The following is a 14,498-nucleotide window of genomic DNA, read 5'->3' as shown; positions in this document are numbered from 1 at the left end:
TTAAAACTTTGTCATAAAGTGCTACACCATGGCACTTCGACTATTTCATTATCGCGCTTGTTTTGACGCACAATTGATAGTCAGGAGAAGTCGTATTGTCTAAAACCATAGCAAAAGACAAATTTACACACATCACAGCGTTATGGTAAGGCAATACACGGCATTTCTTTCAGGTACATTTACATTTTCTGTTAGGTTATAAGCGATTAAATCGCATGCAGCGACGAACAAAACGCGAAGCCGTCAGATATTCTAGAACCGTGTTATCTACAGTGCTGTGCATTATTATTGCTTAACTAACTAACTACGCGCTGATGGAAATAAGTTTCGGCTGCTTTAAATTTTGAAACAATTCACTGGTACTGTATAGTCATAATACTTATTGAAGCGGAAAGTTAGCACGCGAGCAGGGCGATTCTGCTGTGGTTTTTGTTATGTAGAAGATATTACGGCAATGAGGCTCCCGAGCTCCGTTCTGGAAATCACAACTACATATAGGATGAAATGCATTCTGCGTACCAACGGTTTGTTTGACAAAGCTCCCGCGAGACGGTTTCTTGGTGATTTTATTAATTTTTCCGATCCATTTTTTTTTTCAGCTCTATTTTCGCGGCTTTTGCGATACAAACTAAATTCATTTTTAGTTGTGATGGCATTACACTGCTTAATCATGACGGCTTTGGAAGAAACTGAATATATTGCGCTTCGCGATTTCGCAAAATCGCTGCCGGAATTAAAAAAAATTTTCTTCCAAAAAGCGTTTTCACGCTTCTTTCTCTAGTCAATTATCTCGTTTGTCTCGTTTTCTAAAGGTCCTTGAGAACAGAATAAGACAATATTTTATTACCGACAACCTAAAAACCTGATTTTTGACCAGATCGAAACAAAACTGACCTCTGAAATGGAAGAAGAAAAGCCTTTTATTTTTGCCGGCTTCGGCCCGCCGACGCGATCGTATCTGTTTTGCTTTCATATGATGACATTTTCCTGACAGAAGGGTGTCGGGAGAAACACCTCGCGCTGATCATACGTGACAAAATCCGCCGCGCCTAAACTAATTAAGAAAAGTCTCCTCGAAAGCTCCATACAATTCCTTATAACAAAATTATAAGGAATTGTATGGAGCTCTCCGGGGTACTTACAGTGCAAGCCCTTTGTGTCCCCTCATGGATCAGACTGTCCCGTTTATGGGTGTGAATTGTAGATTTCGGTGTGAAGAAGAAAGAAAGCAGAAGAAAATCAGAATTTTGGCTGTCCGTCAGGTAGAAGCCACGCCCAAAATGCCCCTAAAACAGCGGGGGTTCAACTTTCCTTCGCAGCGGTATTATTTCATGTTTTTTGTTCTTTTGTTTTACGCCATTTGTGTCCGGTACACAAAGCTCAGCGGGAGCCAAAGAAGGCATATATTTCTCGTTGCATGTGTAAGTCTAAGTAAAGGCTAACCGTTTTAAAGTTTCATCGTATCAATTAAAAGACGATTAGGTTCTGATAGATTATGCTCGCAAAAGTAGCATTATAATAGGACATTTCAGAGTTTCTCCGGGCCTCTGTATCAAAACGAGGTTAAGTGCTCAGTTTTAGATATGGAAATGATTTTTTATTCTCCTGCAAATAAAACTCATTTTCACAAGGAAGGTTGTGAACTTACACAGTACACAGCACTTGCACAGTTATGCACAGGGTTTTTGGAACTCGGAAGTGGCCTATCATGCTTCTTCTATCAGTGCTCATATATTTCTAAAAATAATTAATTATGCCAATAGTTATGCGCATACATAGAGTGGAATCCAGGTCCCACGAATGCGACAACAAGCAGACGAAAATTGATTTTGTTTCTTAAATTTGTCCGTAACACTTATAATTATTTCGGGCCAAAAAAAAATGGCTGCATGCTCACTAAAAGACAATTTTGGGCTGCAAAATTAGCCAAAAGTGCAAATTATGCTTGTAGTGCTTTTTTCGGGAAATATATGAAAAACTACTCTCGTAATGACGAATTATGCCAAAAATTATGCTTGCACAATCTTTCAAAGCCTATAGACGATGACCCATGATCTTCACGCAATACGAAAAATTTTGTTATGCCCCTTGACAAGTACAAATCTGGGCGTAACTCAATGGGCTTTATGGCTCCTTTAGGACCCATTTTTCAACACAGTACGGACAGAAAATGTTTTTTACTAGATACAGTCGATACAGGTATTTCTGAGATTTATTCACGCCTTTATGGGTAAAAGGAAATGCTTGCTTTCTGTCCCGACCCCTACCAAAACGTCTAGAAGTGACACCAAAATCGGCAATTCATACCCGTAAGCGAGACGAAGAACATCCCAGTCACTTTTATATGGGAGTTCCCCCTGAAAACATGTCAACTGACCTCAAGCGCGAAAAGACTGGCGTGTGCGCAATTCAAGATTACTCTTATCATAAACACTTCAATGTCAACATCAGCAGGGAAAAGCTGATGCTTTATTAGCTGTTGCTTTTTGTATTTTACTGTTAAGAATTTTGAATTCTTTATAGTTCCAGACCACTTGTAAATTTTGTAAAACTACGATTGTAGTCTTGTTATAATCTGTAACGGTCACACAGGATCCGCTCCTGCGGTCACTCTAGATGACTTTTGAAAATGTATGATATTGCTTTCGAAAATGTGATTGAAAACTTCTCTTACACTGGAAAACTACTATCATCTGTCTCCATATATGGCTCCAACTAAAGATTTCCTCATACCGGTATCTCCCTACTGCTTACTCAATTTCTCTTCGTTTTGCTCCTTGGGTGGGTCTGATTGGGTAGAGGTACGCGCCGCCCTGTTGTAGCTCAAGTTCTCCTTCCCGGGCTCAAATGTCAAGAGAAAAATTAGAATTCAAGAAATAATTTTTGCGTTTTCGTGGATTTTATCTTCAGATCAATGACATTCCCAAAGGATTCCCTCAATTCCGGCAGTCCTGTCCACATCAATTGTTAGAATTTCCCAAAATGCATGTTCTCCCATGATGCTTTGCGACATCTTATTCATTCCTTTTCTCTCTCAAGTAGGAGCAAACGTTTCTTCTCGAAGGTAGGTGGCAAAAATCTTCCTCCATCGCTGTTGTTAAGTACTTAACCAGGTACGTAGTATTTTTAAGAGTTATTTCAGCTACTGTTTCATTCGATTCGTTAGTTATTTCGAGAATAGCAGCCAAGGTTTCTGCGATTTATTGATGTGTTGTGGCCCTTGTTGCAGATGACGCCTGCCGTAGAAAACCCACCGGCTGAAGAAGAGGCTAATGCCGAAGGTAAGAAAAATACTCCGAGCTTGAAAATAGCATTATTTAAAATTTCAACGTTATTACTTACGTTTATGTAAAAATTTTGGCCTGAAACGCCGAATAGTTAAAGATTTTACCGAGTTTATAAGTTATTTTCGACAGTGACGCAATCTTGCCTTACCGATGTCGAGAAAAAATGAATTTGGTTTCACGGACAGTGAAGGGTTTTTGCTTTGCATTTTCAGTAAAAACGGAACAAATGTCCTTTTGTTTTGCTGAAAGCGTTTTATTTTATTGGCCTGGAAGGTCTTGCTGACATACTTTCCTGTCGTCGTCCTGAGCAGTTGGATTGCACGTGCAAAACAATTTTTGCCACCATGTGTGTTCCATTCTTTTGCAAAAATAACATCACTAGGATTGCGTGTACTCCCTTTATATAAATCAGCAGAAACGGTTTTTGACGATTCTGTGTTCTCTTTTTGGTTGTTTGTCTTCTCAATGACAGCAAAGCAACATTTGCAACTTTGTTGACATCAAGAGGAGCTTTCAGCAGTCATGCTTCTTTAGGCCCATGAAAGAGTTAACTTTAATCCTTATTGTAAGGTGATCTGTTCCTCCGTTTCGTGTTTCTGCTCTTACTTTTTCTGTAAATTTAACCAATTTAGCCACATGTAGTGGTGCCCTTGTATGCTGATGTCTGAGCTTACTACCCTATTTTCTTGAATAAGGAGGGAGACCTTGGGGGTACCCAATACCACAGTACCATACACAGGGTTTGCACGCACCTTGAAAGTCCTTGAAAATTGCAGTTGGTGCTGGAAAGTCCTTGAATTCCAATGCTAAGTAAACTTTATAGTTTAAGTAGAACTCCAAAGAGAAAGGAGCAAACACAGAAAGACCTTCAGAATAAAATTACTCATGTCGTGAAAGAACTAAAAAAGACATAGACTCAAGGCTCTTTTTTGCACTGAATGGAGTCCTTAAAAAATGGGAAATGTGTCCTTCAATTTTTTGTTCAGAAAAGGGTATGGCCTGCATACAAAAAATTGGCAATACCACATCAATGATCGGTCACACTTACTTAAAGTTGTATCTATCTTGCATGTTTGTATTTTCTATGAAGCATGTTTGCAGCAGAAATCAACGTTAGGGAGTTTAAGATACTGCGACTACGGACTACGACTACGGTTAAACATGCTACTGCGCATGATCCAAACCACGTGACTGTTCATTTTTCCCACGTAGTCCTGCGGCTACGGTGAGTTGTTGAGCTGTTTTGCCTAGTCCCGACTAAGGAGAACATGTTGCTCGCATTTTGCCGTCTCGGTAATTCAAGAATATCGTCTTTTCGTAAAAATTTTTTTAATTCACCTGCTTTAAGTGAGAGGGAAGCGAAATATGTAAGTTTTGTCTAATTTCTGCTCACATTTATGCTTTTAATCCACTGTTGTGACTATATTTTTGTCTAGCTAAGCTCATATTTAAATAAGCTTAGCTGTTTATAAGCAGAATTCAGATTGACGGCCGAGGAGAGGAGAAATCATGCAGGTAATTTACTTTCTCTTCACACTTGAAAAGTTTCAATGTTTGTTCGAACTGATTAGTGTGTCTTTCTACTTGTTTAACCTTTTTTATGCGAGTTTTTGTATCGCATTTGCTGAATGAAAATGATGTAAACATCTTCGAGACAATCGAAACTCGGCATTTCAATACTTCAAACTACATCAGATCAGTAGTCGGAGAAGTCCATCTTCTAAATCTAATAAATGGGCTATTACTATTTCTGTCTATTTCTTTAATATTTGACATAAGTAGTCAAGTATGGAAGAATTTGCTCATTGTTCTAAAGATAAGATCACATGCAAAACTGACTTGCATTTTTGTGAACTGTGATGAAAACAAGAAAATCTTTGCGTGTTGTTTCCCTCTCCGCCTCTTCGCTCGTAGTCTACTGTCTGTAGTGCAATCTTAACGTTCTATATTTGCACGACTCAACCCAGTGCTACAAACAAAGGACAACGCTCGTCCAGCCGTAGTTCGTAGTCCGTAGTCTCTGTATCTTAAACTCCCTATTAGCTATTGCTAGAAAATGTGAGAAGACCTCACTTTTATCAGTACATGGACCGAAAAGCCTGGTCATTGCATGCATCAAAAATTCCACTGTAGGTTAACTGTCAGAAATTGTGGTATAGTTTGCCATGATGTCTAAAGACTTAAAAATATTATTTTTATTAACCAGTATAGCTTACTTTGTTTTGTTGCGTATTGCATTGACCTGTATTAGACAGGAGGGTGCATGTGAACAACACAACAATAATGTGAAGGATCCTCTTTTACTGAATACCATCATCCAAAAGGATGTTAAACTCATCAACAAGATGAGCTCGGGAGCAGGTGCCTTAAAGGTGGAAGGGCCTGTAGTGTAAGAGGGGAGCATTGCCTTTGAGGTAACCATGGCAACCAAAAAAAGAGAAAAGAAAAAAGGAAAAAAGAAAAAAACCATGGCAACCAAGCGAGCGCCAACCACCTGGTACTATCACACTGACAGAGTTCAGTGAAATATGTGCCACAAACCATACTTACCTATCTGGGGGTGGGAAGAGTGGGAGCAAAAGCAGCAGATATCACAAGCTGTGAATTCACAATGATCCACAAAGATCAGAAAAGCAAAGCAAAGCAGAGCTGAGATATGCAATAACATGTCGGCCTCTGCAGACCAAGTGGCCACCCCGCACAAGCCTGCCTGACTGGGGCTCAACTGCTGACCTGCTAGTGTTGTCTCGATGTGGCAGATGCAAAAAGGGAAGGGAAATGTGGAGAAAGGGAAAAAGGGAAGGGAGCACCTGTTATAAGAGCCCGTGTTTTTGTATTCCTCCTACCAACTCCCTAACTAATCCGATAACATCAACTGTCAATACGTGACCAATCACAATTAAGTAGGGGGTGCTAGCATGCATGGTCCAAACTTGCATACTTTGTTTACCAGATCTAGAAATTATCAAGGTGAGATGCTTTTTTCAAATGATATCATAATTGTGCAAAATAAAACATTTTTACTGTTCTTGCTCAGCAAACACAACAAACAGTGATCAGTTTGGTGTGAATACTGAAAAACCCTTTGGTCTTGTGTCAAAAAATAATTCATTGACGCAAAGTACAGAACAGTCGCCACCCTGAAATGCAAATAATTTTTGAAAGGAGAATTATATACATTTGTCTAAAAGCTCAATGGATAATTTTGACTGAAACTTAAGCTCTTTCTTTACAACCATTTCGAAGATCATTCAAGGCAGTGTATTAGTTGCAGAAAAGTCATACGTCCGTGTTTGGAAAAATCCAGTATACAAAACCTCCTGAGCATCCACTGCCCGCTAAACAAGCTAGGTATTCCCCCAACTTAAATTTTTGTTTTCAATATATGGATCTGTTTTAATTCTAATGTTGTTTCAGGAACAGAGAGTGACAGTGATGATGAACTGCCAGAGCTTGAAGAAGGAGATGCTGGACAGCCCAATATAACAAGTGATATAGCAGCTGCTGCTGGATTGACCGAAGAACCAGTTAGCAAAGCTAAACAAAGCCGAAGTGAGAAGAAAGCTCGCAAGGCTATGTCAAAGCTAGGACTCAAAAGTGTGTCAGGAGTTAAAAGGGTAGCGATAAGAAAATCCAAGAATATATTGTTTGTTATCAGTAAACCTGATGTATACAGAAGTCCAGGATCTGACACCTACATTGTGTTTGGAGAGGCAAAGGTATGTACCAATACTGTATGAATATTACTGTTCTGTTTACATCCAAGGATTTTGTTTCTCAAAACCCTAGAGTAGTAACATCACTTTAAGCTCAATCGTTACAAAAGGCCTCCTTGCCTAGAATGAGAGCCATATAACTAAATCTTAAACAAAGAAGTTCAAGATTCGTTGTCCCCCACCCCCCTCCCTTCTGAATCCCTACTTGGGATTTCAAGTTATGGGGATGATCAAAGGATTTTTTGGGGGTTAAAAGACATGGAGTAGTTTTGAGAAACAATAAAAGAAATAGTTTTGTGCCCGATGACGATAAAGATGCCTTATGGTGAGGAATGTCTGCCTGGCTTGGAAGCCTGCTATCCATTGTTTGTGCCTGTTGTTGTTTTTTGTAAACATGTGTCCTGCATACAAATCTACATTTCCGTGCTTCATGTTGTAACTTCCATACATGGTGGACAGGTCAGGTCAGAAGTGGTCCTTTGATCTAAAGATTATGAGAGCTGAGGGCACTGTTTTTTTTCTTCAGTAGGAAGGTAGATGGTAGATTGTAGGGTAAAGGGAGGTAATTATCACAAGATTATTGTGAACAAACGTAAAAGGATATTTTCAGTGAAGAAAACGTCATTTGTTGACATTTTTTTAAATTTTATCAAATAATGTATTTTCAATATTGTTTAATTTGTTCCAAATGCAGATTGAAGATCTAAGCCAGCAAGCACAAGTGGAGGTAAGCATTGAAATGTACTGGTCTTTTGTTTGACATTTTGTATATTGGGTTATTCCAGAAAAAATCCACACCCCCCCGACGGATGGGGTCCTTTTTTAACCCCCCCTCTCACCTGGATTTCCTGAAGCACAAGACCCCCCTCCCAGCTGGATTTCCAAGGTGGAAGACCCCGCTTCCCGCCTGGATTTCCGGGAAAAAAATAAAAGGCTTAAATTTAATTTATTTTTAATGGAAAATACACGCAAACACGTCTAAATGTTTTTGTTTTAATTTCTAAAGCTTCAGCTTATATTAAACTAAGAATTCTATCGCATGGAACTAAAAACGAAAGGAACAAAAAACAAAAATGCGAACGACACCTGAACGAGTGACTTTACATAATTTCTTAGCTTATAAAAATCAGTGACCTTCTTCTTTCTTTGCGCTAAATATGAATATCCATTCCTTTACGAGACATAAGGCAGCCGGCAGCATGCGTGTCAGTCTCGTCCACTGAAGATCGAGATTTTGTAACTGTTGTAAATCAACGAAATCTTTCAAAGAACGAAAGTCTACATTTGTTAATCGTTACAATTATTTTCTAACTTAAAGAATGGATGACTTCATTTGCACATCCTACCTTCAAGATCTGTAGTTCTACTGTGCACTGGAAGGGAAGTTCAAATTCGCGTTATAAACAGCTTTCTTAGTCCGCCATAGTTACAAAGGTCGTTTCGCTTTCGTTTAAATCGGAGAGGCAACAGTCATGCTGAAGAGAATGCAGCCAAGACAAAAGCACTTGAAATAGCTCCCATTCACGAAATGAAATTTTAACATGTTCATCCAACGAATTATTTTAAAACCGGATTAAGATGGCTTTCAGATTCATCCAAATACAAACATACATGTTTGTTGCACCATATATTTGCAAATAAACTCGTTCTTGTCGTTAAATGTTCACTTTTTTTCTGGTAAAGGTAAATACGAAATAAATTGTGGCTGTAAGTAATAAGCATCTGTTAAAGCAGAAGCTAGTACGGCAGCAGAGGTCTCGGAGGGGTCAAATACACAAACCTGAGGGAAATTATTTAGCCAGAAAAACAAACCTTGCAACAAAGACACTGGAATTTGACGTTTTTCTTTCAAGGACTTTTTAAATATTTGAAAAAGAGGCAAACTAGGCTGATAATTTAAAAAGTAAACCTTAAAAAATACAAAGTGCGAATGCGTGAACGTGAATCAGTTGTTTTTTTTATTTTTATTTACACCAAACAACCGAGATTTTAAAGTTATACACTGTGGCGCGCAGGCTCTGGGTACGAGTAGAAATGTGTCAGGCGTTTCACGCTCTTCGTGCGCGGGCTCTGGGTACGAGTAGAAATGTGTCAGGCGTTTGACGCTCCTCGTGACAACAACGTTGCGACGAGTTCCTTCAGGCCCGTTCTTTAGTATCTTGTTCGCGTTTTCTGCTATAAAAGGACCTGTAAAGCAACTTAGATTATCATTTATGTCAGGTGAGAAATATATGAACAAAACATTTTGACTATTTTCAGGGTCTGAAAGCGCTTAAGTGTCATCGAACTAAACGTTTGATTTGTATCAACTATCGGTCGAAATGACTCCTGCAGAAGACTTTTTTAAGGTCAACCCCCCCTCCCGCCTGGATTTCCGGAGTCTTCAACCCCCCCTCCCGCGAGAATTTCCAGAATCCCATCCGTCGGGGGGGTGTGGATTTTTTCTGGAACAACCCATTTCAAGTATATGGTAATAATATTTTTTTATCGCCATATTTGTGATGCTTGTGTTCCATGTACATGTAGTAGCATTCTAAAATCTGGAATCTTCCTCTGAGTGTGTGTCAGCTATTCATGACAACAGCTCCTGATCCTGCACAAAATGAGCTTTCCTTTCTGTTTTACTATGACTAGGCTGCTGAAAAATTCAAGGCCCCTCAACCTGCCCCTGTTGTGTCTGAAGCTAAGGCTGCTGCCATTGAACAGGAAGAAGAATCTGATGAAGAAGAGGTAACTTAAATCTTCTGCTTGAAAAAAATGCTGTTTTTAAGATTCGAGACCTGTACTTTCTAAATATAAATCTCAGTTTTCCGCCTTGTTTGTTTGAATAAATTGCTCTCAGGTTAATATTTAACCCTTTCACTTCCAGTGTGATTGATAGAGTCTTCTTGTAAGATGGTTTTAACTTTTGAATATGTGGATGAAATCTTATAGTATTACTATTCAAATAAATTCTCTTCAGTGCTGCAGTATTTTCTCCTGGTACTATTTGGTTTTATTTTGGAATTTTACAAAACAAAAGTAATAAAATTTTACAGAACTTTTGTGACTTCCGGAAATGAGAGGGTCAAACCGCCAACTTTCAGGTATTAAAGTGATCAGTCCCAAAAATCTATTCCTCTTTCTATCTTATGTCCCTTTAACCTTATTTTTTTTATGTGACAATGAATTGTTACTTTACAATGTATTTTGTAGGTTAATGCAACTGGGGTGGAAGAAAAAGATATCGAACTTGTTGTACAACAGGCAAATGTCTCGAGATCAAAGGTCAGTTTAATAGATTACTTTTCATTCATGTTGTTGAATTTATGTTTACTCTCCAAGGGTTAAGGCAAAGAAAACAGTGAAATCAAGTCCAGATTGCAGCATCCGTAGTTTTGTTGTCAACTCAAAAAAGAAACCGTGCATAGCATGTTAAAAATGTTATGGTCAGTAACTGACCATAACATTTTTAACATGAAGTGCCACATTAGTGCAGACAGAAGGCCAAACCAGAGGGGGGGGAAGTCAGATGTCCCTGGGACGAATAAAATTATCTAAAAAGGTGCAACTTAAAATCTATTGACTATAACCTTTGTTCTTTCATCTTTTTCCTTATTCATTCAAAATAGACTTGTGTTCCCATTATTTCATTAAATTTAGTGTTGATGAAGTCATTTTTTTGTTTCTTACAGGCCATTAAAGCTCTCAAAAACAATGATAACGATATTGTCAATGCTATAATGGTAAGGCTCCTTGTCATCTGAATTTTGTCAATTTTTTTTTACTGCAAGGTTTTGTTGCACATGTGCATTTCATAGTGAATGAGAGGGCTGTCGTTAGTAGCCAGCAGGTGGCTTTGTTAGCCAGTTACTACACTTTAATCACCTTACTATATACTTAAAATTTTTAAGGTTGAAATTTAGTCGAACAAATGACAGGCACTTTAATCAGTTGGCTACTTTCCTTGAGAGACCAGCCACTTACAACCTTGACAGCCCTGGGATCGATTTTCCCCTACACTCTTACTAGAAAGGATATCTTGCAAGCAAGCTCTCCATTTCAATTCACATTATCCCCCAAGCAGCAAGCTTGCTCATCTGCCATGAAAAGGATAATGACTTGGTATTTTCCTATGTTCATGTAAATAAAGGTTGATGGCCTCCTGCTTTAACTGTAGAGGTTTTTTACTAAACTTTCAAGGGTCAAAGTGTTACAGTATCAGCCAAAAAATAGTCGGGACATGTCCACTGGGTGCTGTTCTTTTCCTCCTGCTGCGTCTCCCCTCCCTCCCAATGATGTTAATCACAGTCAATTCACCAAATCTTGTGTGCAAACATTGGGAGGGCGAGGAGAAAGTAAAGTGTCCCAACAAGTTTGACTGAGACTGCAGGTCTCACCATGATTTGGAAGCAATATTCTATAATATTTGGCTTTGCCCAGGGAGAGTTCCAAACAAATCCAATCCGGGCTAGTATTCTAGAACTTGGCAATCATTTGGAAAGGAGTCTTGATCTTATGTCTAATCAGCTTTAGTGGTATGATTTTTGTTTGAAACTTTCCAAGGGTAAATCTTATCAGCAGTCATCATTTGCATGTTGATCAGCTAAGGCCATAGTTATCAAATTGGAAGATTTTATTCACAAAGTTCAGTGTTAAATTTATAGCCTGAGAAAACAGCCAATATTAATTTAGCGACGCTACCACTGGTTTCCCCGCCAAATGATGTCTGAGAAACCAGTGCAGAAATTCCATTCTGATGATGTGTCGCTACGTAGATCTGGGTAGTGCCTCTAATTGGTTAAATCAAATTTCCCACGTGGCCAACCAATCAGAAGCACCACCCAGATCTGGGTAGTGATGCGTCATCTGTATGGAATTTCTGCCCTCGTTTCTCAGATGTCATTTGGTGGGAAAACCAGTGGTAGTGTTGCCAAAGGTCAGCTGTTTTCTCAGGCTATTAAAACTACAGCTTCTTTTCTGAAATGGAAAGTGTTCTTAACCCTTAAACCCAATATAAGCATACAAATTCTCCAGACTTACCTCTATACATTTCCTTTCATAGTCAGTTGGGAGAATTTGATAAAAGATCATGGCATTTTTCCTTTGGTGATCATTTTATTAATTCTCATAACTTTTTCTATTGATTATGTATTAATAATATTAGGGGAAAATTGATGTTTGTCACTCTTGAGACTCTTGAGGGTTAATGTGTATGTCTTTACTTTCTTTTTTAGGAGCTGACAATGTAAATTAATGATGCCACAACAACTTTTTACATATTATATACCTCTGGTCTGTACAGGATTTCAAGTTTATCTTTGTTTTCTGCTTGCAAAAAAAATGTGGGAATAAAGTAGCCGTCTAGAAAAATGGAAATAATTATTATTTGTCCCTAAGTGTTTTGTTGTTGCAAGACTACTGTTCTTTCTAGTAAAAGTGTTTGATTCATTAGGAGAAGTAAAATTCACTGGTTTCGAAATAATTTTGAAACCAGTGAGTTGTACATTCAGAGCATTTAATGTTCTGAATGTAACATGGGGAAGACTAAACTTGGGGGAAGTAAGGGCACTTAATCAACCCTTGTCAAAATAGATTCAGAAAAGATACATGGAAACGTCGATAAAGCAAACAACCAAGGCACACTTTATTCCCCCCTCCCCCCCCCCCTTTGTGTCTTGCAAGAACCTTATTCTTTTTCAAATGTGAAGCAATGTGGAGGCGAAACACTGCCAGTGATAATTTCATGACTTTGCAGCACTTACCAGGCCTTACATCATTTTCGTGACTTCTAGTCATACATTTTACTGTCAAAACAGTTCTTAAGCTATGTGCAAACAGATGCAACATTGTTGGATGTTACAGATTGCATCCATTTGCACACCCAGTTGTTGGGAGTTGTTGTGCAAAGTTTGAAACAGGTCAAACTTTTTAGCTTCGTGCAAACAGACGCAACATTGGGAGTTGTTGGCCAACAATGTTGTTTCCATTTGCACAGGGCTTTAGGCAATGAATTTTAAGAGTGGAGAAAAAAGCTGAGTACAATTTCACCTCTTTACAATAATATTATTTATTCCACGCTTCCAAAAAAAAATCTCAGGAGATACCTTGTGTCTAACCCCACCCTGCCATTAACGTCTTTCTTTTGCTTGCTTGATTTTAATCAAGAAAAACTGCATGTATTGATAAAGATCTTTGTTTACACTTTGTGCCTCATTCATATGCTTATCACTATCTGATGACGCTAATAAAATAAAAACTCTAAATATAGAAAGGGCACAACAGTTTCAGTTACCTCTGAAAATTTGAGCCCAATACACCAGATGGTTTCGGAGAAATTCTCTTCTAAAAACTCGAAATTTTACAGAGAATGTTTGACTCGTTAACTTTTTTGCCACACAGCAATTTCACAGTTTTTGATGGCTGATATTTCCTTCAATATTGCTTGCGAAGAGCTGAAAATTGCACAAATTCCTCAACTCAATCAGCTCTTTCAATTTTTGCGTTTAGTTCATATCTACGACTCTCTTGTTTGAGTTGAGTCGTATGCTAATGAGGAAAAATGTAAACAATGACAGAAGAGATTTGCCTATTGATTATGGTCTTTGTTGAGCATGCAGAAGTTTCGACTGCTGTGTCTTCAAAGGCTTGACATGATTCAGGCAGAGCCTGCTTTTCTCTTGCTCCTCCAAGAAGACAAAAGGAGTCTCTGCTAACAGGGTGGTCTGACCCCAGCCCCAATATTATAATTATCCGTTTTCAGCTTAGGCCCTGTGTAAATGCCATACTTCATTAACTACAGTTGAGTCAACCAGAATTATTATATACGGCTGTTGAGACCTGGTCATCATGCTGACTCCAGCCATGAAGAAAGTCTCAGCCGATCCAAATGAAACTGATTAGCCAAACTAAGTGGGTTTCACACTAACCTGACTCGATCAAGTTTAGCCAATGTGAAGTAATGGCTACGCGTTTCACCCGGGCCTAAAACCCGGAAGGGAGCGGGGAGCTATAATGGCCTTCACAGGGAGGGTCCCACCCAAAAGAGTTAACTTTCTGAGGGTTCATTTATGTGAAAAGGTAGGGATTACACGAGTTGAAGTGTATACAATGGTAGGGAAATCTGACCTTTTGGTCTGTAGAGTGATTTTACTTAACTCTTGAAATAGGTAGTAGAATACTATGCACTATTATTGATTAATAATATTACATTGTTTTCTTTTGTTTACTTGTTGCTACTTTGAACCAGCTGTTAGTATCTGTCACTCAAAAAGGACCTAAAAGGGCTAACAGATGCTTTTTATTTGGGCATCGCCCAAATCGAGTTCGCTTGTTTTGATTCACAGTTGCAATAGGCAATAGGCACGCAATACGTGCGAACGTAAACAAGCCAAGCGACGCGAATGTCTGATGCGCGCTGTGTCATAACACAGCATTTGTCTTCGTTACATACGACCCACATATAACGCACGGCAAATAAATCGGCAATAGAAAACAAACTTTGGAAAAAACAAGG

General features: G+C 38.7%; 1 protein-coding gene across 2 annotated transcripts; it reads left to right on the top strand.

The window, feature by feature from the left end:
• The first annotated feature begins 2,971 nt into the window (after window positions 1-2,971).
• LOC140930389 (nascent polypeptide-associated complex subunit alpha-like) lies at window positions 2,972-12,364 on the top strand. 2 transcript variants are annotated; one of them, XM_073380071.1, is made up of 8 exons: window positions 2,972-3,064; window positions 3,230-3,281; window positions 6,705-7,006; window positions 7,698-7,730; window positions 9,638-9,733; window positions 10,199-10,270; window positions 10,678-10,728; window positions 12,220-12,364. In XM_073380071.1, the coding sequence occupies exons 1-8, from the start codon at window positions 2,987-2,989 to the stop codon at window positions 12,232-12,234; spliced, it is 699 nt and encodes a 232-aa protein (XP_073236172.1). In that variant the 5' UTR covers window positions 2,972-2,986; the 3' UTR covers window positions 12,235-12,364. The 2 variants fall into 2 exon arrangements, with proteins under 2 accessions (XP_073236172.1, XP_073236173.1); XM_073380072.1 differs by having other exon boundaries at window positions 3,033-3,113.
• The last annotated feature ends 2,134 nt before the right edge of the window (window positions 12,365-14,498 follow it).

The sequence above is a fragment of the Porites lutea genome, chromosome 3 (assembly GCF_958299795.1).
Source record: "Porites lutea chromosome 3, jaPorLute2.1, whole genome shotgun sequence".
Lineage (NCBI taxonomy): Eukaryota > Metazoa > Cnidaria > Anthozoa > Scleractinia > Poritidae > Porites > Porites lutea.
Note: the sequence above shows the minus strand (reverse complement) of the source record. Positions and strands in the feature narration are given on the sequence as shown.

Excerpts from the sequence above, each read along its gene's own strand:
- LOC140930389 (XM_073380071.1), top strand. The coding sequence starts at position 2,987 with ATGTTCTCCCATGATGCTTTGCGACATCTTATTCATTCCTTTTCTCTC. Across the intron at positions 3,065-3,229 it reads GCAAACGTTTCTTCTCGAAG|ATGACGCCTGCCGTAGAAAA; the intron begins GTAGGTGGCAAA and ends CCCTTGTTGCAG. Across the intron at positions 9,734-10,198 it reads AAGAATCTGATGAAGAAGAG|GTTAATGCAACTGGGGTGGA; the intron begins GTAACTTAAATC and ends TGTATTTTGTAG.